This window comes from Ochotona princeps, chromosome 4, assembly GCF_030435755.1.
Source record: "Ochotona princeps isolate mOchPri1 chromosome 4, mOchPri1.hap1, whole genome shotgun sequence".
In the NCBI taxonomy this organism is placed as follows: Eukaryota; Metazoa; Chordata; class Mammalia; order Lagomorpha; family Ochotonidae; genus Ochotona; species Ochotona princeps.
In genome coordinates, this window is record NC_080835.1 from 38,741,383 (window position 1) to 38,764,405 (window position 23,023).

Here is a 23,023-nt window from a genome sequence, read left to right on the forward strand (position 1 = left end):
AAGAAACATTCAGAGGAAAACTGTGAAATCTGTTGATGGTATCAAGAATTAGACAAATGTTCATATTTCATTCTTTCTATAGAACAAACTACAAAAATCAGATTGCAGTTAGTCTTCTGGAAGACAGTGAGAAGTTATTGAGTTGATTCAGATACATGCAGCTGAACGACGTGCAGATGCTGTGAGGTACAACAGGGCAGTGTGGACTCTCAAAGCCCTGATAGACTGACCAGGGCAGAGGCTCTTCATCACCACCCCAGCCTTCCTCCTCATTCATCATCCTCAGGGGTGCCCTGCAGAGCCCTCTCAAGAACCAGCTTTAGGGGCTGCCTCTTCTGCTGCCGAAAGGAACCAACAAAAAAGTAAATGATGGGGTTGACACAGCTGTTAACACTGGAGAGGAAAATTGTAACTAGGTAAAAAAGGGATGCATATTCCATGTTAAAATCTACAAGCCAGTCTGCGAGAAACCAGAAAAGGCCAAAGGGCAGACCACAGAGAAGGAAGACCAGCGCAGTGAGCAGAATGGTCACATACAGCCTGCTCAGCTGCACGCAGTGTGACCCACAGAAGACTCTGACCACCAGGGCCAGGCTGGAGCCCAGGAGAACCAAAAATAAGAACATCAGCCAGGAGCTTATGGCGAAACTGATTTTCTCACACCGCTGATAACTGCATGGAAGCTGAAGAAAGGAGATACAGTAGTTCCCTTCCAAGATGCTCAGTATCAGGCACACGGCCTAGAGCAGGGCACACATAATGACTGACAGTTTTCTGGGGCGATGGCATCGGTACCATATGGGCCACAGGACGGACAGGCAACGCTCAGTGCTAATTACACTGAGGATGCTCAGGCCCACAATGTATGGGAATACCGTCACATATTGCAGTAACTGTATAATATTCAAGGGTTTGGAGGAAAGATGGGAAAAACTGATGGCAAGAAGGCGATCTGTGATGACACAGCAGAGCAAGAGGAAATCAGCTATGGCTAGGTTGATGATGTAGACAGTGAAGCCATTTCTGCGCATGCGAAAGCCCAGTAGCCAAATCACAGTTGCATTTCCTCCCAGCCCAACCAGGGCAACGATGATGATCAGGGAGCCCAGCGTCAGGTGCCCTGGATTATTCAATAGACCAGCGATATCATCTAGCATGCACTCTGCTGTGGTGGTTGTTGCCGGTGGCAATGTTGCATTCATGATTGAAATCCCTTCACTGGTGTCCCTAGGAACACAAAAAGAGGTAAGCTCCTGCTGCAAAGTCTCTGATCTCCTGTCCTCATATCTGTGCATGAGAATTCCATTTCTGCATTATAGGAGGGAAATAGAGGCTTGCATATATGAAGTAATCAACGAAGAGTTGGGGAATACCTGAACTTGGATCCACACTCAGATACTGATGACTCTAAATACCCCTCTACAGCAAAGTGTGTCCTGTAAATGACATGGATATGTCTATGGTTCAAACACCCTACTTCAGTATGCTATCATTAGACCCAATCATTAATTGTATCGTAGGCTAGTGGTGTTTATTACACACAAATGACTAAGAGATGCCCATGTAGGAAGGACAAAGGAGATACAGTCTTAGGGTCATGATAACAGGTGATCTTTTTTTAGTACATGTGTGAGAATAACAGGACCATATGGAACAGATGGTTAACACTGAAGACAAGAATGTTTTTGTTTCACTACTATCTAATTCTTTGGCCACACAGAGTTCTCAATATTTATTCTATGAGTGAAGGCAGCCTTGAGTAGCACCAGCATTGTACATTACTGAAGAGAAGGGGAAAATAAAAATGATAATACATCTGAGTATTTAACACCCCTGTGATGAAGAATATTTTATTGATTATGATTCTTTCTGTAAACAGCTCTGTTCAGAATGTAAATGTGAGTTCAAACAACCAAAGATGACCACTGAAACAGAAACTCAAGCTGAATTTGCTGAGCACCTGGAAGCTTTGTGACTCACAGTATTGGCACTGGATAAGACTTTGCGCAGTATTATTCAGCAATAGAGGTGGAGGAAGTAGGTAAGGGTGAGCTCCAGGTGCCAGGAGATCTGTGGAGGGCAGCTAAGTGTTGTGCTGTGTGGCATATATTATGCAAACCTACTCCATTTTCTGTCCCAGGATATTTTCAATACCATGTTTTTTGCTGAGAAAAGCATTTGTAAAATAGCAGCAGCAGCTTGGGCTCATTCTGTTTGCAAGTACTGGAAACCCATTTGGGCGTGAGTTTGTATCTTGGCTGCTCCACTTTTCATCTAGCTTCTTGCTTTTGGCCTGGGAAAGCAGCAGAAGATGGCTCAAGTCCATGGGACACTGAACCCACATGGGAGACACAGAGGAAGCTCTTAGCTTCTGGTTTCGGATTAGCTCAGCTCTGGCCTTGCAACAATCTAGGCAGTGAACCAGTGGATGGAGAATCTCTGTGTGTCTATCTCTCTGCAAATCTTTCAAATAGAAATAAATTAATCTTTTTTTTTTTAAGAAATAGCAGCAACTTTATTGTATGTGCCTAACAGCAGGTAATTGAAGTTCACCACAAAGTCTCAAGGTTAATTCTCTCAAGAGTGTGAAATGAGGATCAATAATTTTGTAGAAGATGGAATTGGAACACATGTGTGATGTTTCATTTACCTCAAATTCAGGTAGTGTTGATCTGAACGCTCTAGAATTGTCTCAGTTCACCTACTGACATACCACCCATATCTGTCAATTAAGCAGATAAGGTGGGGAAGCAAAGGAGATATTTTAGTATTAAATTCTAGATGAAAATTAAAGTTGTGAATGAAAGAGCAGGCATTCGGCTAGATGAATTAAACTACTGCTCAAGATGCCACTTTAAATCCTGGCTGTTCCAGTTCCTATCCAGCTTCACCCTACTGCCTCCTCAGAGGCAGTGGATGATGGCTGCAGCACCTGGGTTCCTGCGACCTCTGAGGAAGATCTAGGTGGAGTTCCAGAGTCCTGGCTTTCATCTGACCTGGCCTTGGCTGTTGCAGGCATTTCGGCAGTGAACCAGAAAAGGGAAGATATTTTTTATTCTTTCTCCTTCTCTTGCTCTTTCAAGTAGATGCAAATAAATGTATTATAAAAGAAGGAATGATAGTTCTTCTGTGAACCTACTAATCTCTCTCAAGAGGGTTGTTATAAAAGAGAAAATCTTGCCTTTTCCCAATCACTCAGACTTCCTAGAGCACTGTGTGATTTTTCCTGCTCCCCTCATGCTTCCCAACATGGTGTCATCTGCCGTTAGATCAGACAGCCAGAGGGCTCCCATGAGAGCCAATACCATGCTGTTGGGAGTTCAAATCTGGAAAACCATATGCTAAGCATGCCACTTTTCTATGCACATTTACACAATACATCTCAGATTGTAATATATGCTAGTTTGTATATCAAACTTCACTTACTGTGGGCCATCCTTTGATCTAAATTTCCGGAAACCAATCCAGAATATAAATCAAAAAGCACTCAAATTTATTGAAGCAAGGGTATTGAATGCAAAGCCTAATGTAAGTACTTATATTGGTTAATTTGGCATAATAAGGTCATGAGTTCTCCAACCTGGTGTAGCTCCATTCAAATCTATTGCCACACATATACTTCTGGTTTCCTTTAACAAGTAATAAAACACTAATTTTTAAAAAAATGTATATTGAAATACAACCCAGAAAAGGAAATTTTAGAAACTAATATGCAGTGAAGCCAATCAAATTAGGAGCAAATGAGGTTGGAAGAAACTAATGAGAAACAGAAAGTAGAATCAGGAGCCTTCTCCTCTTTGGAGTTCAGAAGTCACCTGGCAGAAGGCTCCTAACAGGGAAGAGAGCTCATTCTTCTCAGGGGGTGTGAGCAACATTCATCCATCATGGGTGCTCTTAGAGACACCAGTGTCTGGCTTGGGTTGGCCACAAAGGAGGTAGGAGGAAACCAGGTCTCTGCTGTCCCGGTTTGGAGCACCTCTGAGTGTGTTTTCCTTTTAGATTGTGTTGTATGTCTTCCTTATCAAACCTGTAGTTTTGTAAAGAACTAAGACCTATCAGCTTCATTCACCTTGTATCCCAATATTTCTCTTGGGTTCCTTAATTAATGTTTATTATGACACACTCACAGGAGGAATCTGAGGCTTAATGACAATAAATTTTCCTGAGATCAAATCATTGAGACCATGCACAATGCTAGCCCTGGGTATCCTGGAGCCTTTTCTGAGAATGCCCAGCTGCTACTGACCCAATTTTTAGTCATGAGGAGTTCCCAAATTTTCTCTAATTAAATATGGAGTTTGAGAACTACATGGGTTGCAGAGACTACTGGTGTCTGCCAAATATTCTGTATTCTCCAGCATCTTGTCTTTCCAAGCCTCAGAAGAAGATCTAATAAAATTAATAAAATCCTTGCTATTTAGGCCAGTATGTGGTGCAGTGGGTAAAGCTGCCACCTGCCTGCAATGCCATATGCATGCTCGTTCAAGACTCAGCTGCTCCACTTCTGATCCAGCTCCCTGCTAATGGGCTCTGAAAAGCAGTAAAACACAGCTCAAGTGCTTTGGTCCCTGGCACCAATGTGGGAAACTCAGATGGAGCTTCTGATCCCTGATTCTGGCTGGTTCCAGTGCCAGCAGCTACAGCAATCCAGAGGGTGAACTAGCAGATGGTATATCTCTTCATCTATGTGTCCCCATTTTTCTGTAGCTCTGACTTTCAAATAAATAAATCCTTTTTTTTAAAGGACACTTTAATGTGGGCTTCTATTGGGACAGCCAAGATTACACTGCAAATGATAAATAATATAGTTTCTCTTTTATGAGTCTTTCCAATTTTGATGCACCTTTTGACCAATGCGGCTGATGAATAAAAGTGACTGAGAAAAATGTGGAAAAATGACAAAACAACTCTAATGTAAATGACAGAAAAATTGATTCATTCATAAACAGGTAGATATAATGGGGGATATAATGAGAGGTGATGGGTAGTCTCATTTCTTGGAATTTTGCTTCACCCTCTCTGCCTTCACAGGAAGGATTCCCAGTCCTTAAGTCTAGGGATGACAATTGTGCTTCACCATTGCTGGCTCTGGTGGGCTTTACTGTGGTTTGTCATGCTACCTTAACCTACTTGCTCTTCCAGACAGCCACCTCATGACATACTCCTCAGTTATCCCAGTTTGCACAATCTGTTACCCTGAGAGACCATGCACAAACCACAACTGGAAATCAGACATTTCTTAGAGAGTACTCTTACCTTTCTCCAATTTTTCTCTTTACAGCTGAAGAGCTCTGATAATGGCAGATGAAACTCCTCTGTCCTTTTGATCCTGAGATGCTGTGAGGAGCTGGCATTAATATTAGTGACCCAGTGAGGCTTATCAAGTTCCTGGAGAGCTTCTTGATTTTCTGTACAGGACCAAGAGTAAATCAGAGACAGAGCCCTTCAAATCACAACTTCCGCCAAGATGTTTCTCCCTATGTGTCCCATTAACCCTCATATAAAAGCCTCTTTGTTTTTCCCCACTGTTTCCTGTCTCATCCCATCCCATTTGGCTCACCTTCCTGGACAAATTGCCCTTCTACACTTTAATTGCAAGTAAGTAAGGCCTAGTAGAAATTCCAAGCAATATGACATTGTTTACATTTGGGGGATTAATAACAGCATTAAGGCATCCAAGACTTACCATGTCTGTGGATGCACTAAGGTCAACTTTGTCAACCAAAAAACCTTAAAATATTTTTTCAACCATGGAGTAATGAAATGAACAACTTCTTAGAACTATCAAGACCACTCAAGTAACACTCCTCCCCACATAAGGGTCTCTAAGATGCCGTCAAACAAGCATCCCCTATCCGTGGGCGCCTTCCTCACCCTAAACCTTGGACACAGCAGGAAAAAAAAAAACTGAAACAAATGTCCCACACACCTTCCTCAGCCCTTGATTCACCCACCTTAAGCAGAGGCCTACATGGAAGTAAATTCCTCTCACCTATGTAAATGATATTAAAAAGAAAATTTTAAAAAATTAAAAGGCTTATTATGATGTATCTCTGTGGCTTTTTTTTTTTTGCAGTCTTCTATTACATATGATAATGTATCTATGTGTACAACCCTACTCCCAACGACCAAGAATGTATCCAGGTTGAAGTTCTCCATGAATCTCACTCTCCAGAAGCCACTATTTGACATATTAGATTTTCATTTATAATCTGAAATAGAAATGTAAAGAGTTTATGAGGAACCTCAGTATCAAAATTCCAATCATAGAGACCTGGAAGCCATGATTGGCTCCCATAGTTACTAGAGAGGGGAATGAGGACCCTCAGTATCAAAATCCCAATCATGGCTCATTGCTGCTAAGAAACTGTGTGAGCAGGTCAAATGGCCTGTGTGATCTTCAGCACCATTGGGCTCCAATTCTCATGAATCAAGGCCCACCCAAGTCTGGTTATCTCACAGGTGGCTCCAAGTAATTAAGTGGGTGGTTACCTTAATTGCTGGATCGCCGAAGAGCCAGGCCTAGGCTGTTCAGCAGAGATGGTAGGGAATGTGTAGTATTTCCCCCTCACCTTGCAGGCTATTATGAAATTCCCCTTTTCAAGCTGTTGTGGACTACCCCTATAAAAACCCTGTGAATGTGCTGTTCCGGGCTGTACTTCTGTAAGGGGTGTTGATCTAGGCTGGTCAGCTTGCTCTCAATCAAGTACCCAAGCTGGAACATGAAGATTGAATAAACCATTCTTGTGCATTTGGATTGACTTCAGACTCCTGGTGATTTCTGGGGATCTCAAAATCTGGGCACAACATTTATAGCACACCACCTAGGTTGCTTCTTCTCCAGGTTACCTCGTGAAATTTGGATTTACTCATGCCAATATCAAAATACTGAGTCTTTACTGAGTCTTATCCCCTATAACTCTCCTTCATGTACCTCACACTACACTATGTTTAAGTTGCTTGTCATTATAAAACAAGCAAACACGTATTTTAAATTATTTATAATAATCAGAGGTGTTCCCCAAATAATTAACCTGGAATGCATTTCTTTAATAAGAACTTGGTCATTTTGCTAAATTGTTTCCATCCAATGTTCACATGTAAAAATCCTAAATTCCAATTGTTTTAAATTATCACAGTATTGATGATGGAGTCTTTTTAAAAATATTTTTGCTAATATAAAAAGAACTGATTTTATCACTGTTACTTCCCTCTTAAATGCTTCTTCCTACCCTCTTTTCTTTAATTTTTGCAATAATATAGTTTCTTTTTAAAGTTATTTTATTTGATAATATTTACATAATTGATTAGGGCACAAAGGGTCAAGGGCCACAGGAAAGTAGGTAAGACCATTGTTTCCATATTATTGTTGTTGTTGTTGTTGTTGTTGTTGTTGTTATATATTTGTCGTTATTATGTATCTGGAATAAGGAGGGAGATAAAAGGAAAAGACCCACCCAGCCTCCCACCCATCCCAGGTCCCCAAAGTGGGGCATGCTCCAAGGGTCCTGCTCAAGTGGTTTTGATAGTTCAACAGTTCTGAATTGCTGCCAGTCTCGACAGAATCCATTGGCTGACATAAATCAGAGTGGGTGAGGGTTGGTTGGGCTTTGCTGCAGCATCAGGTAGCAGATGCTGGCATTGGGGGCTGATTCTGTCAAGTTAAACTGCAGAACCATCTGGAGACTCCATGATCCTGGAGTGGGAGTGGGCCCAGTAGAGAAATAGTGGGCATCTTTCTCTGGGGTTATCACTCCCATTGGAGAGCATGAAAACCAGGATTGGGGCAGCTGTGGCTAGACAGAAAGGCACCCGCCAGAATATGAGTGGGCTGGATAGTGGAGTTGGTCAGGTTTAACCAGGCTTCAATACCCATCAACATGTATGAGACCTGAATGGGATGTGGGACAGACTGAATAAGTCTACGGTACATAGTGGCAAGCATTGGGAACCAGAGTAGGGAGCAGGCCTGGTGGGGGCTATGTGTAGTCATCCCAACTAGGCTGCAGGTCCCACTGGTTTGTGTAAGGGCTGAATGTTTGCTGGGCAGAATCAGGCTGGACTGCAACACTCATTAGTTTTTGTGGAAGACAGGGCTGGAAACAGAACTGACCCAGCAATTGCAACCACCAGCATATGCATAAACTGATTATGCATATGCACCAGGAGGAACAGTCAACCCAGCCTGGCTTTACCATGATCTAACTCACATGAGGCCCACAGGTGTTGTATCCCGGCCTGGTCTGCTCTTACCCCATCCCAGCTCACGCTCTGCATCAGGGGAGCCCTCCATAGTCCTCCTACCGGCTTTGCCCTCTCCCCCACTGGTCTCACCTATGCTGGTTGGGTGCTGCGGCCCAGTTTAACATGGTCCCCTTGCTTCAGTTTTTGCCAGTGGATGCTCTAGCCTAGCCCATGCCAGCTCACCCCCAATTCCAGCTGACGTTGGTGAGGGTTACAGCCTAGCCCAGCCCAGCAGGCACCCAATCCCAGCCATAACGTACTGATATGTGTTGCAATCGAACCTAGGCCGACCCACACTTGTTCCAGTGCTCAGATTCACCAGCAGGTGATGTGAACTGGTTCAGCCTGGTCCGCCCCTGACCTATGCCAAAGGTATGCTGGTGAGTACCTTTCCCTGACCTGATCTGGGTTCCTCCCTATTATGGCTCTTGCGCTCACCTGCAGGAACTATGTCCTGAGAGAGGAGTTTCCCAAGTTCCTCCATCAGAACCTCTCCCAGTGCCAGATCTTGTGCATACCAGTGGGTACATGGTCCAGTCCTACTGAGTCCACCTCCTGTCCTGGCAGTTACAGTGGACTTTCCTGACTGGCCTTCCACCCATTCTGGTTCTTACTGTTGGATGTTTCAGCCCAGCAAAGGCTCGTCCATACCCAAACACAGCTCATACATGGCTCAGTAGGGGCAGAGACCTAGCCTAGTCTGTTCTACATCTACCCTGGTTCTCCAGAGTGCCAGATGGTGCTGGAATCTAGCCTGGCTTGGTGTGTCCAGCCCCAGTCCACATTTGTGCCAAGGGAGATTGCAGCCATATCCAGAGTAGAACACAGCTCCCACTCTGGCCCCCGCACTCACCAGTGAGAACCCCAGCCCAACCAGGGTGTTCTCTTAGCTCCCCAATCAGGCCTATTCCCAGCCATAGATCACTGACCCAGCTTGGCATAGTCCCTCACTTGTCTTGGCCTTTGCCTTAGATACAGTCGTCTGGCATCCCTGGTTCATGCTAACCAGACAGTGTAAGGGCCTAGCTCGGCATGACCTGTGCTCCATCCTGACATCTGTTCTTGCTGGGGGGCTAAGGTTTGCTCAGCCCTGCCCTGTCCACCCCTTTCCATATCCAATCCACACGTTGCCAACAGTTAGAGCTACTTTGTCCAGCTTGCCCGACCCCCAGACCTGGACTATGTGGTCATCAATGAAAGTTATGGTCCACTAGGGGAGTTTCCCAAGTTCTCCTGTTAGGGTCCGGTTTTGTCAATTTCCCATGAATGACAAAGAGACTCATTGATAATGCAAAAGCAAGCAGAGTTTATTGTTCCAGCTGGCTGGAGTCAGACTGATCTTGGGCACACAGGTCAGCCAAGGAGGGGTTGGACCCAAACTAGCAAAAGGCTAGAGATTATATAGGCCCCTTCGGTCATTACATGCATCGTAGCCAGCGCAAATTCAAACACAGCAAACAGCTTAAAGAGTAAAAAACTTCAGACACATTATCTTTAGGGCTTCCAGGTGCAAACAGTCCACTCCATTCCCAGACACATTTTCTCTATGGCTCCTGGGTCTAAACAACTCATTCCATTCCCACGTACATTATCTTTTACATTTGAATGTAAAAGTCCTCTCCCTTCACATTCTCACTTTTGCAGTGTGTGTTTATGTGTTGCTCTGCTTTCCAATACATAAAAAAAAACTTCAAAAACTTGTACAGAGACTTGCTGTATACCCAACCACCCAACATGCCTTAATGTTGATATATATTCTAAATACCTGTATTGTCTAACAAGATGTTATTGGTACTCACAGTTCTCTACAATACAGATCTCATTCAGATGTTGTCAATTTTCCATGCACTCCTTTGTTTGTATGATATATATATATATATATGACATATTTGTGAACAGTTCTGACATGTTTTATCACATGCATCGATGCATATAATTTCTGCAAATTGAACATAAATACATAGTAAATAAACTACTTCTTCATTGCCAAAGAATATCTTTGGTCTACTCCTTTACACTGATGCATACCCCATCTCATTTCCCAAGCTCTTGACAACTACTCCTGTGTTGGCCATTTCTAGAGTTTTTCACTTCAAAAATTTTATATAAATAAGATTGTGCATGCTCTAAATTTTTATTTTTTCATTTTCACTCAGCATCTCTCCCTCAAGACCCATTCAAACATGTATTAACAATGTTGTGGTGATTGCTTTAAAAGCGCAGTAGTATTCCACTATTTGAAAGTATTAAGATTTACTTACTAACTACAGTATGTGGTTATTTTTACATTATACTCATTATAAATGAAGCAATTATAAAAACTTGTGTGCACAGTTTTAGAGCAATAACAATAACACTTTTTACTACCTGGGATCTACTCCAGGAGTGAGTATTTGGGTGATGTGATTAAGTAGATATCAAATTTTTCCAGAAATTTCAAAAGGATTTCCAGAGCATTTGTAACATTTTGCTTCCCAACCTATAATACAAGATTCAGTTTCTCAAAATCCCTGCCAATGTTTGGAAATACTAAAATTTTATTTTATCCATTACAAAAGTGTGTTATGTCATTTCTTACTGATTTGCTAAGAGGTATCTCATCTTGCTTCAGGTTGATACCTTCTGCCTGTGTCTGTTGGTGTCTGGTTTTAAACTACATGTTTATACATACACAAGTCACATTAGAATAAAACCCTAACAGCCTCATTTTAACATAAGTGACTCATAAAGATTCATTCTCTTCTTACTATAAAGTAAACCAAAACAATATTAATGCAAAAAATAAGGAAAAGAAAAGAAAGAAATATAGGGGCAATTGAGGAAAGGAGTGAGGTAAATAAAAACTATTCACTTTATACTAATAAAAAATTTTAAAAGAGACTCCATCTTCAAAACTATTACATTTTGAGGTGATCTGGAAATTAGAATTTCACATGGAAATATTGGTTGAAAAAATTTAGCTCATAACCAAATTGTTATTAAATAATTTTCAAATAAATTCTTTGAAGAACACCTCAGAATACTTTAAATAGTTTAACATTCAAGCATCTTTTGTTTTAAAATGACCTGTAGCTAAATGTGAGTGTAGCATGAGGTACATGAAGGAAATTCATAAGAAATAAGAGTCAAATGAACTCACAATGAAACGACAGACAGTTTCCTACGTGGTTGAGAGACACTCCAGCAGCAGCATGATGGACATGGGAAAATTCAAGAAAGAAACACAAGTGTTAGTTCAACTGGGTACAATTATCACAAGTGTTAGTGAAACTGGAAGGCAGATCAGAAGGGAGGGAAGGGACCTTGAAGGTGGGGGAAGGGAGAGCCCAGAGCCAACTAAATCATATCAAAAACAATTTAAAAATTTTTTTAAAGAAAAAGAAATAAGATTTTGATCCTGACAAAATAAGTCCAAAAATATTTTTTAAAGTGCGGCTAGGAAGAAGCAGCCTATGTTATGAGTGATCAGCTCTTTACATTTTTATTTAGATGTGGCAGAAATAACAATACAGTGTGTGTCAAGAGGTGGCTTTTGGAGAGTATAATTCATGGAGAATTTCAGCCTTGATCATTGGGAATAGGAGTATACACAAACATAAATTACCACAATGTGATGATAGATGGCAAGGATAAAGCCACAAAGAAGAGTCAGACCACGGTAAACTTTGATTGCTTTATTATTTACTTATTAAGCCCCAAAATGCAAGCAGTGTTACATTGCGTGGAATTGCTATTTGGGCTTGTAGTTGGCAATTAAAGTACTGAAGAGCAATTATGTCCTGGAAGGTAAGCCAAATGGGATGGGATGGGATAGGAAGCAGTGGAGGGAAACAGAAGCTTTCATGCAGAAGTTAATGGGGCAGATGCTGAAAAACATCTTGGTGCAGACTGTCAGTTGAAGTGTTCTGGTCTCTGATTTGCTCTCAGTCCCTGTACATGAAATCAGGAAGCTCTCCAGGAACTTGATGAGCCTCATTAAGTCACCAGTTTTGAGGCCAGCTCCTCATAGCATCGCATGATCAAAAGGAAAGCAGAGTTTCATCTGCACCCTCACCGGAGTTCTTCAGCTGCAAAGAGAAGAATGGAAGAAAGGTAAGAGTACTTAACAAGAAATGTCTAATTTCCTGTTATGGTTTGTGCTAAAATTTCATAGTCCTGGTTTAAATCTCTAGGCACCAAATCGGATTATGGGTGTCCCTTTAAGAATCTCAAGATTGAAGTCTTCTCTGAAAACTGGGTACAATAACCACAAGTGTTAGTTCAAAAGGGACTTACAGAGGTCTTTCTCCCTGACGAGCCATATCTCTACATTCTTTGCTTAATTCCAGCCATTCAAATATACTGTTGCGGAAAGAATGCTGTCTCTTAATTTTTTTCAGAAGGTGACATGCAAGCATTGGATCTCCAAGCTGAGCTCTTGTCACCCAGTCTTCAACATTTTACTTGTATTTCTAAGTGATTCTCCTTTGTACGTCTGGCAAGGTCTCTAGGGAAAATAAATCATGCAAACTGGGATAACTGAGGAGTATGTCATGAGGTGACTGTCTAGAAGAGGAGTTAGGTTAAGGTAGCATGACAAACCCCAGTCAAGTCTACCAAAGTTAGCAATAGTGACATACTATTTGCATCCCTAGATCTAAGGGGCTGCAAACCTTCCCATGAGGGCAGAGGGGGTGAAGCAAAATATTTCCATCAATATCCCTTAATATCTCCTTGTATTCTTCAGGTCCTTGTTCTTTCTCTTTCTGAATGATATGAAATCATTTTTCCCTTCATCTACATCATAATGCTTATTCATATTTTTACATTCTTTCTCTTTCTTTTTAAAAGAAGTATTTATTTTTATTGTAAGGTCAGATATGCAGAGGGGAGGAAAGATAGAGAGGAAGATCTTCCATCCACTGATTCATTCCCCAAGTGGCCGCAACAGCCGGAGCTGAGCCAATTCGAAACCAGGAGCCAGGAGCTTCCTCCTGGTCTCCCATGCAGGTACAGGGTCCCAGGCCTTGGGCCATCCCTGACTGTCCTCTGAGGCCAGTCCAGCTCAGATCAGGGAGCTGAATGGGAAGAGGGACAGTCAGGATATGAACCAGCACCCATATGGGATCCCAGTGTGTGCAAGGAGAGGACCCCAGCCACCAGGCCACCACGCCACCACACTGGGCCCATTCTTTTTCACTTTTATTTATCTATCAGTCACATTGGTCAAAAAACACATCAAAAAGGAAAGAAACTTAAAAGGGAACTCATACTGGTGAACATTTGCAGTGTTAAGTTTGGCTGTCCTAATGGAACCCATGTTAAAGCGATTCTTCTAAAAAAATTTTTTTTTAAAGTCAAAGCTACATATAGACACACTGACAGTGATAGTGACAGTGAGAGATGGAGAGAGAAGTCTAGAATCTTCTGGTTCACTCCCCAGATAACCACAACAGCCAGAGTGAGGCCAGGCTGGAGGCAAGAATCAGGAGATTCATCCTGGATTCATTCCTGGTAGCAGGGACCTAAGCAGTTGGGTCATCATCTGCTTTCCTCAGACCATTAGCAGGTACCTGAGTCAGCATATGAATAAGTGGAAAGAAACTAGAAAAAAAGTGCACCTCTTTGATTTGTTATCCAAACTTGAGGATCAGGGAGTTCCTTTTCTCAATTTTCCTGTTCCAACTGCTTCAGGACCTTTGCCCTGAATTCTGGGGGATTTCTCACAAAACCACAATTGGTTACAGTTTTGCACCAGCAAGGTTTCCATCTTCCTATAGATTTCTGTTTTCCTACCACTCTCCAAATACCCACAATAACCAAGGCCAGAAGAGACTTAAGCCAGGACCTGGAACTCCATCCAGATCTCCACATAAGTGGCAGGAATGCAAGTACTTTAGAGGCCTCTAAGGATGCATTAATATGAAGCTGGAAAAGAAATGGGGCAGCCAAGACTTGAAGCATCATTCCAAGCAGCAGCTTAAAACATTGTGCCAGACATCTGCTTCTTTCATCCACAATTTTAATTGCCATATAGAATTAATGTTGAAACATCTTCTCTGCTTTCCCACCATACATGCTTAGTTGGCAGATATGGATAGTGGGTCAGTGGGTGAACCCTGAGACAACTCTGTGGTGTTCAGATCAACACTGAGTTAGGGGCAAATGAAACATAAATTCGTTTCAATTCCATCCTTTATAAAATGCAGAAAATACTGATTCTCATCTCACAGATTCTTGAGAGAATTAGACTTCAGACAACCTGGTAACTTCTCAAATACCTGCTGTTAAGCGCTAGGGTCTGGCAGGTGCTTTTCTACAGTGACATTTGCATGATTATCACTCTTTAAATTTTAAGACCTGCCTTTTTACTACCTCCAGTCAGTCTCCCCTTGCGCAAATGTTTTCATCAGCACAGGAAACTGTATTGAAGTATCCTGGGAGAAAAAACAGAGTATGTGTGTATAGTGCACTCCACACAGCACACCACTTAGATGCCCTCCACAGATCTACCCACCCTTCCAATAACTAATGTCAGTGACACGCAGGCTTCACCCTCAGCTACTGCAGACTCCTCTGCTGAGTAATTCTGCTCAGTCTTTTCCACCCCCCACCCTCTGTACCAAAGTGCTCCTAGGTGCTCAGCAAAGCCGGATCGAGTCCCCACTTCAGCGGTCAGCTTCAGGCACTGGAGTTCGCATTCTCAACAGCACAGAGCTGTTCCACAAAGGATAATAATCAATAGAATTATCTTCATCTCTTCACAGGAGCTTTCTAATTCTATAATGTGTTCTCATTTTTATTTTCCCCTTCACCTTACTAATCTACAATGTTAGTGCTCCTCATGGCTGCCTTCACAGAACACTGTGTGTGGCACACAGAGCTAAAAGCCAGTGAGACAAAAAACAATATTCTTGTCTTCAGTGCTATCCATCTAGTCAACAAGGTCCTGTTATTCTTACACATGAACCAATAAGCAATCATCACCTTCTTACAGGGACCTCTCTTAGTTATTTGGGTGCAAAATCACACTGGCCCAGGACAGCATAGCAGTTGGGTACATAACTGTAGCATGCTGAAGTAGAGTGCTTGAAACATGGAATATTTCTATGTCATGTACAGGACATGCATTGCAGTGGGTATTTAAAGTCAGCATTAACTGAGTGTGAATCCAAGCTCAGGTATTGCTTAACTCTTCATAGATTACCTCATGAATGTAAGCCTTCATTCCCCACCTCTAAAATGCAGAGACAGAATTCTCATACCTGGATCTGAGGATCAGAGATCCTGCAACAGGAGCTCAACTCTGTTTTTGTTCTCAGGGGCACCAGTGGAGGGATTCCAAGTATGAATTCTACTGTTCCGGCGTGGAGGACAACACCCATACCAACAGATGGAACCGGTCAGACTGGTGATAAAGTTTTTGGTTTGGAGCACCAGATCCTTGGCTCACTGATTATTATCATTGCTCTGATTGGGCTGGGAGGAAATGGAACTGTACTGTGGCTCTTGGGCTTTCGCATGCGCAGAAACGCCTTCACTGTCTACATCCTCAACCTGGCTGGGGCCGACTTCTTCTTGCTCTGCTGTCTCATTATAGATCATCTGCTCCTTTCCATCCAGTTTCTTCATATTTCCTCCATCCCCGACTATATCCTGTATCCATTGTTGTATGTGGTATTCTTTCCTTACACCGTGGGCCTGAGCGTCCTCACCGCCATCAGCACTGAGCGCTGCCTATCTGTCCTATGGCCCATCTGGTACCACTGCCATCGCTCTAAAAACTTATCAGCTGTTGTGTGTGCCCTGCTCTGGGTCCTGGCACTGATACTGAACCTCCTGGAATGTATCTACTGTATTAGACTGTCTAAGCACCATGACGATTATCAGTGTAAGAAAATTGATTACACCATAGCCTCCTGGCTGATTTTCTTATTTGTGGTTCTCTTGGGCTCCAGCCTGGCCCTGCTGGTTAGAGTCCTCAGGGGATCACACCGTGTGCGGTTGAGCAGGCTGTATGTAACTGTCCTGCTCACAGTGCTGGTCTTCCTTCTCTGTGGTCTGCCCTTTGGCCTTTTCTGGTTCCTCATAACTAAGAATATACCTTTAAATTTTAAGCATCTTAGCATTGTTCACTTGATTGTAGCTGTCCTCTCCGGTGTTAACAGTTGTGCCAACCCCATCATTTACTTTTTTGTTGGTTCCTTTCGGCAGCAGAAGAGGCAGCCCCTAAAGCTGGTTCTCGAGAGGGCTCTGCAGGGCACCCCTGAGGATGATGAATGAGCAGGAAGCCTGGGGTGGTGATGAAGAGCCTCTGCCCTGGTCAGTCTACCAGGACTTTGAAAGTCAACACTGTCTGTTGTATCTCACAGCATCTGCTGTTTTCTTAGCTTCATGAGTAACTGTAATCTGATTTTTCTTGTTTGAGAAAAAATGAGTGAAATAAGACCATTTCCATCATTGTTGACATTATCAATAGATTTTTTTATTCCTCTGAATATTTCTTTTTAAATGATTTTATTCACAATTTTATTGCAATGGAAAGAATATCTTCCAAAAACCATAAATCTCCTGTTTGTAACTGCTTTCTACATGAAGCTATGCTAAAATCATATTGCCTATTCATTACTCATATGATATTGCCTGCAAATTATGTTCACTCATGAGACAGAGGCTTTGGCTGTTAGAAAATGTGGTTATTAATGCATTGGGTCTGTTATTTCTAATTCTTGACTTGAGTTTAGTAAAAAAATGATGTCTTATACAAAGTCTATATATGCATTAAAATATCCCAGGAAACTGGGCTGATGAAAAGTTATTGGGAGACATTTATCCATGAAATGATGACACATCACACTTTCCATATACCTGAAAGAGGAACTACTACTGTAAGGTGACCACAAAAGTTCATGTCTCCCACGTGACTACGAGCACTACCATCACATACTTCTCTACTTTCATTTATCTGACATTTTCCTGGGATTTAGAAATGTTGTCATGATGCTCTTTTCTTATGATGACACTGTATGGATTTGGCTCCAAGATTGTCAGTACTTCAATACTGTCTATATGTGAAATATGACTGTTCACCAGAAGCCTGAGGTATACTGTGGAATAAAATATCTCCTTATACCCACCTGCTTTATTCATGCAATTGGGTCTGAAACCTTCTAGCTTGCAAACAGAGAAATGGAAAGCAGAGGGAAGGAAAATATCATCAGGAAGAGTTTATATGGAAGTGGATAGATCAGAAAAAGTTTGCTGAAATATTTAGAATTTACACCATCAATTCCAAAATTTTCCGAGCAAATGCATAATTATAGAGCCACATCCACATTAAGAGGTAGTCAAGGGCCCGGTGGCGTGGCCTAGTGGCTAAAGTCCTCGCCTTGAAAGCCCTGGGATCCCATATGGGCTCCGGTTCTAATCCTGGCAGCGCCACTTCCCATCCAGCTCCCTGTTTGTGGCCTGGGAAAGCAGTCGAGGATGGCCCAAAGCTTTGGGACCCTGCACCCGTGTGGGAGAGCTGGAAGAAGTTCCTGGTTCCCGGCTTCGGATTGGCGCGCACCAGCCATTGCGGCTCACTTGGGGAGTGAATCATCGGATGGAAGATCTTCCTCTCTGTCTCTCCTCCTCTCTGTATATCCGGCTTTCCAATAAAAATGAATAAATCTTTAAAAAAAAAAAAGAGGTAGCCAAGAAAAAATGTATAGACTCTCAGCAGACACAAATGAGAGAAGAGATAATTCCTCAATTCGTTGTTACTAAAAGCCTAAAGGTGGATAGATAAATGACGATCAGTACGTATATGAGTGTTATTCTTGTGCCACATCAAGTTATTTGTGGTGATTGAAAATCCCTCTATGAAAAGACTCACAGTCTGAGAGACTCGCAAGATGGCCGACATAGGAGGAAGATCTTGAGGGAGCTCACAGACAGAGAGGGCTAGAACGTGACAAAAGCGTAAGTGGAGCAGCATAGAACTACAGGGAGAAGAACGTGAAGTTCCCTGGACAGTGTGGAGCCAAAAAAATCCACACAACTCGGAAGAGCAACCAGGGAAAAACAAAACAAAGGGCAGGGAAGACGACTTTCCGCTCCTGACCTGCTGAGTCACCTTTGAGTGCAGACGCTGAAAGCCGCAGACCGACCCGCAGACCGACCCGCAGACGCTGTGGCCGTGAGGACCGGCGGTGATTGGGACCCGCTGGCAGCCGCCCACCCTGGTTGCCAAGCCCCGCCGGGAGCTGCACCAGCCGCAGCCTCCAGGTTCCAGCCGCCTGCACCCGCCGGGACCAGCAACGGACGCAGTAGCCGGGAGACGCACCGTGGCTAGGGTTCCCACCAGAGGAAGAGGCAAACTGCAAGAACCTGAGGTTTGAGTGAGTTGGGTGGGGACAGTGGTGGGTTGGAGGCTTCGGGAGTTGGCCCCCCAGGGGCATGCACAGAGCCTGAACACAATTGGTGCTCATCTCCCTGCCTCTTCCCCCCCCGAGACTCCAGCGTCTAGGGACACCGGGCGAGTGCCTTGAAACTGCCAAAACTGTGTCTGGGAGAAAGGCAAAAGGCACACTGAATACTCCCCCATGCCTTTGCGGTCTGGCACTCAGCTGGACGGTGCTATCCCACAGGAACCCAAGCACGCCTCTGGGCTGGGCAGTCCCGTGCTAGCGCTGGGGCGGTCGGTTCCCTGCAAGCACTGGGGTGGGCGGGCCTGCACAGGAGGCGCTTCCAGAGAGCACCTGGAACACCCCACGCCCTATAGTCCCGTGCTTGGGAGACGCACCAGGAGAGCACTGTGGACCCGTGTGCAGGAGGCATTCCCAGAGAGCACCTGGAACCTCCATGCCCTACAGTCCCTGGCACTGGGGACACACCGAGAAAGCACTTAGAATCCTCCGAGCCCTGTGATCCCGCGCACAGGGGGCGCGCACAGGGGGCGCGCACAGAGAGTGCCTTCACTCCCCCATGCCCTGTGGTAGCATACCTGTAGGGGACGAGCTGAGAGTGCGCTTTGAATCCGCTGGGCCCTGGAAGTGGCGCCCTGAGGTCCAGTGTTCTGGAGACGCACCAAAAGTGCCTTGAAAATTCCCACACCCTGCTACTCCACGCCTGCAGACTCCGATCTCTACAGGATAGTGCTTGGAGACCCCTCAGCACACTGGTGCCTAGGTCTCTCAAAAAAGAAACACTAACACAATGGGAAGAAATACCAGAAAAGGTAATGATCCAGATGAGAGTGCCAACACCCTACCAATAAAGGATCGAAAGCCAATGTCTATTTCGGAGATGCGAGATGAAGACATAGAAGATCTACCAGACAAGGAATTCAAAAAAATAATGTTAAAATATGTCAGAGACAACGAGAAGAATTGGGAGGACTTCAAGGAATTCAAGAACCACATAGCCTCAGAAATACAACAAATGAAAAGTAAAATCCTTGACTTAGAGCACAAAATTGAGAGCCTAACCAACAGAACAAATACAGCAGAAGAGAGGATCTCTGAAACGGAAGACACACAAAACGAACATACCCAGCTCATTAAACAGCTGGAGACAAGTCTGAACAAAGCCAATAAGACCATACAAGAAATGAAAGACAACCTCAAAAAATCGAATATTAGGATTATTGGCCTTCCTGAAGGAGCGGAAAAAGAGTCAGGAATGCAAATGGTGCTCGACGAAATTATACAGGAAAACTTTCAAAACACTTGGAACATGAACCCAGCCCAAATCCAGGACGGTCAGAGGACTCCCAGCAGATATGACCCAAAGCGATCTTCACCCAGACATATGGTGCTCAAGTTCCACTCCAACGAAGACAAAGAAAGAATCCTGAGACAAGTACGAAGCAGAGAAAAGATCACATACTGGGGAAAACCAATCAGGATCACTGCTGACTTCTCTGAGAAGAGACTTTACAAGGAAGAAGAGAATGGACAAAGAGCTTCCAAATCCTGAATCAGAACAGCTGTCAACCAAGAATATTGTACCCAGCAAAGATCTCATTCGTATTTGAGAACGAAATCAAATACTTTCACAGCAAAGAGAAATTAGAAGAATATGCCAGCACAAAACCAGCCCTACAAAATCTCCTTAGAAATGCACTAATTCCAGAAAAAAAGGAGGTGAATCATAAGCAAAGATGGCAAACAGGAAGGTCTCCCCACTAAAGTCCACACAAGGAAGGGCAATTACACAGATATCAACACCCACAAAAACAAGTATGGCAGGGCAAAATCACAACCTCTCAATTTTAACTCTTAACACAAATGGCCTGAACTCACCAATCAAAAGGCATAGATTAACAGAATGGATCATCAAACAGCACCCAACTATCTGTTGCCTACAAGAGACACATCTAACCAGAAGAGATTCGAAGAAGCTGAAAGTGAAAGGTTGGAAACAGATATTTCAAGCCAATGGATGAGAAAAAAAGGCTGGGGTAGCTGTCTTAATTTCAGATGATGTGGACTTCAATCTGACACACATCAAAAAGGACAGGGAAGGACATTATATATTGGTGAAGGGACTGATCCATCAGGAAGTAATTACCATTGTGAACATATATGCACCAAATTCAAACGCACCTAGCTACGTGAAGCAATTACTCACGGACTTAAGGGGAGACATAGATATACACACAATAATAGTGGGTGATCTTAACACCCCACTAACAACAATAGAGAGATCAACAAAACAAAAACTCAACAAAGAAACAACAGAGCTCATACAAACAATAGAACAACTGGACATGATAGATATTTATAGAATTTTTTACCCTAAGGCCACAGATTATACATTTTTTTCAGCAGTGCATGGCACCTTCTCCAGTATCGACCACATGATAGGACACAAAGCAAACCTAAATAACTTCAAAAAGATAGGAATCATACCATGTACCCTCTCAGACCACCACGGAATGAAACTGGAAATCAGCAATTCAAAATGCCCCAGGAAATACAGAAACTCTTGGAGGCTGAACAATATGCTATTAAACGAACAATGGATCAGAGAAGAAATTAAAGATGAGATCAAAAAATTTATGGAAACCAATGAAAACTCTGACACAACATTCCAAAATTTGTGAGACACTGCCAAAGCAGTGCTACGGGGTAAACTCATCTCAATTGGAGCTCATGTCAAGGCTCAAGAGAGGCGCCAAATACAGGAACTAAACACACACATCCAGGAATTGAAAAAACAACAGCAGAAGAGCCCCACACACAATAGGAAACAAGAAATCATCAAAACAAGGGAGGAAATCAACCAGATAGAAATAAAAAAAAAAACCATACACAAAATCAATGAATCAAAAAGCTGGTTTTTTGAGAAGATAAACAAGATAGACACCCCACTGGCCCGACTGACAAAGAAAAAACAAGAGAAGGCAAGAATTAACAGCATCAAAGATGAAAAAGGCAACATAACAACAGACACTGCATCCATTAAGGCCATAATTAGAAATTACTACAAAGCACTGTACTCCAACAAATCAGAAGATCACCAAGAAAAGTTCTCAGACTTCTACCACCTGCCAAAACTTAGCCCAGAGGCAACAAACGACCTGAACAAGCCCATAACTGAAGCAGAGATTGAATCAGTGATTAAAGACCTCCCAACAAAGAAAAGCCCAGGCCCAGATGGCTTCACTACAGAATTCTACAAAACATTCCAAACAGAACTGACCCCAATCCTCTACAAACTCTTCAAAACAATAGAAAAAGAGGCAACCCTTCCAAACTCATTCTATGAAGCCAACATTACCTTAATCCCAAAACCAGACAGAGAACTAACAGAGAAGGAAAACTACAGACCTATCTCTTTGATGAACATTGATGCTAAGATTCTCAACAAAATCCTAGCCAACAGAACTCAAAAACACATCAGACAGATCGTTCATCCAGATCAAGTAGGATTCATCCCTGGAATGCAGGGATGGTTCAACATTCGCAAATCCATAAATGTGATACACCACATCCAAAAACTGAAAAACAAGAATCACATAATAGTATCAATAGATGCAGAAAAAGCTTTCGACAAAATCCAACACCACTTCCTACTAAAAACCCTAACCAAGGTAGGCATAGATGGAAAAATCCACAACATAATTAAAGCCATATATGAAAAACCCAACGCCAGCATCATACTGAATGGAGAAAAGCTGGAACCCTTCCCACTGAGATCTGAACAAGACAGGGATGTCCACTTTCTCCACTACTATTCAACATAGTCCTAGAGGTACTCGCTGAGGCCATAAGACAAGAAAAAGAAATCAGAGGAATCCAAATGGGAAACGAAGAAGTCAAACTCTCACTATATGCAGATGATATGATTCTTTATGTAGAAGAGCCAAGAGACTCAATACAGAGACTGCTAGAACTTGTACGAGAGTTTGGTAGAGTGGCAGGGTACAAAATTAATGAACAAAAATCAACAGCCATAGTGTATGCGAACAGCCCCAAGATGGAAAAAGACTTAACCAGCAAGATACCATTCAAAATAACAGAGAAAAGTATGAAATATCTGGGACTAAATCTAACCAAAAATGTAGGAGACTTATTTGAAGAAAACTACAAACTACTTAAAAAAGAAATTGAACAAGACCTCAAAAGATGGAGTAACATCCCATGCTCCTGGATAGGTAAAATCAATATCATTAAAATGTCTATACTGCCAAAAGCAATATACACATTCAATGCAATCCCAATCAAATTGCCCAAAACATTCTTCATGGAACTGGAAACAATGATTCAAAGGTTCATCTGGAAGCACAAAAAACCACGGATAGCTAGAACCA

General features: G+C 42.8%; 2 protein-coding genes across 2 annotated transcripts; one reads left to right on the top strand and one right to left on the bottom strand.

Moving 5' to 3' along the window:
- Positions 1-269: 269 nt before the first annotated feature.
- Positions 270-1,202, bottom strand: LOC101536611 (mas-related G-protein coupled receptor member X2-like). Its single transcript, XM_012929380.2, is given in 1 exon segment — positions 270-1,202. A coding segment is annotated over 1 exon segment (933 nt).
- A 14,368-nt stretch (positions 1,203-15,570) lies between these two features.
- LOC101516047 (mas-related G-protein coupled receptor member X2) lies at positions 15,571-16,506 on the top strand. The gene has a single exon (XM_004600045.3). It carries the CDS (start codon positions 15,571-15,573, stop codon positions 16,504-16,506), a length of 936 nt encoding a protein of 311 aa, XP_004600102.3.
- The last annotated feature ends 6,517 nt before the right edge of the window (positions 16,507-23,023 follow it).

What these genes read in the sequence shown, in the direction of transcription:
- LOC101516047 (XM_004600045.3), top strand. Translation starts at nt 15,571, where the DNA reads ATGAATTCTACTGTTCCGGCGTGGAGGACAACACCCATACCAACAGAT.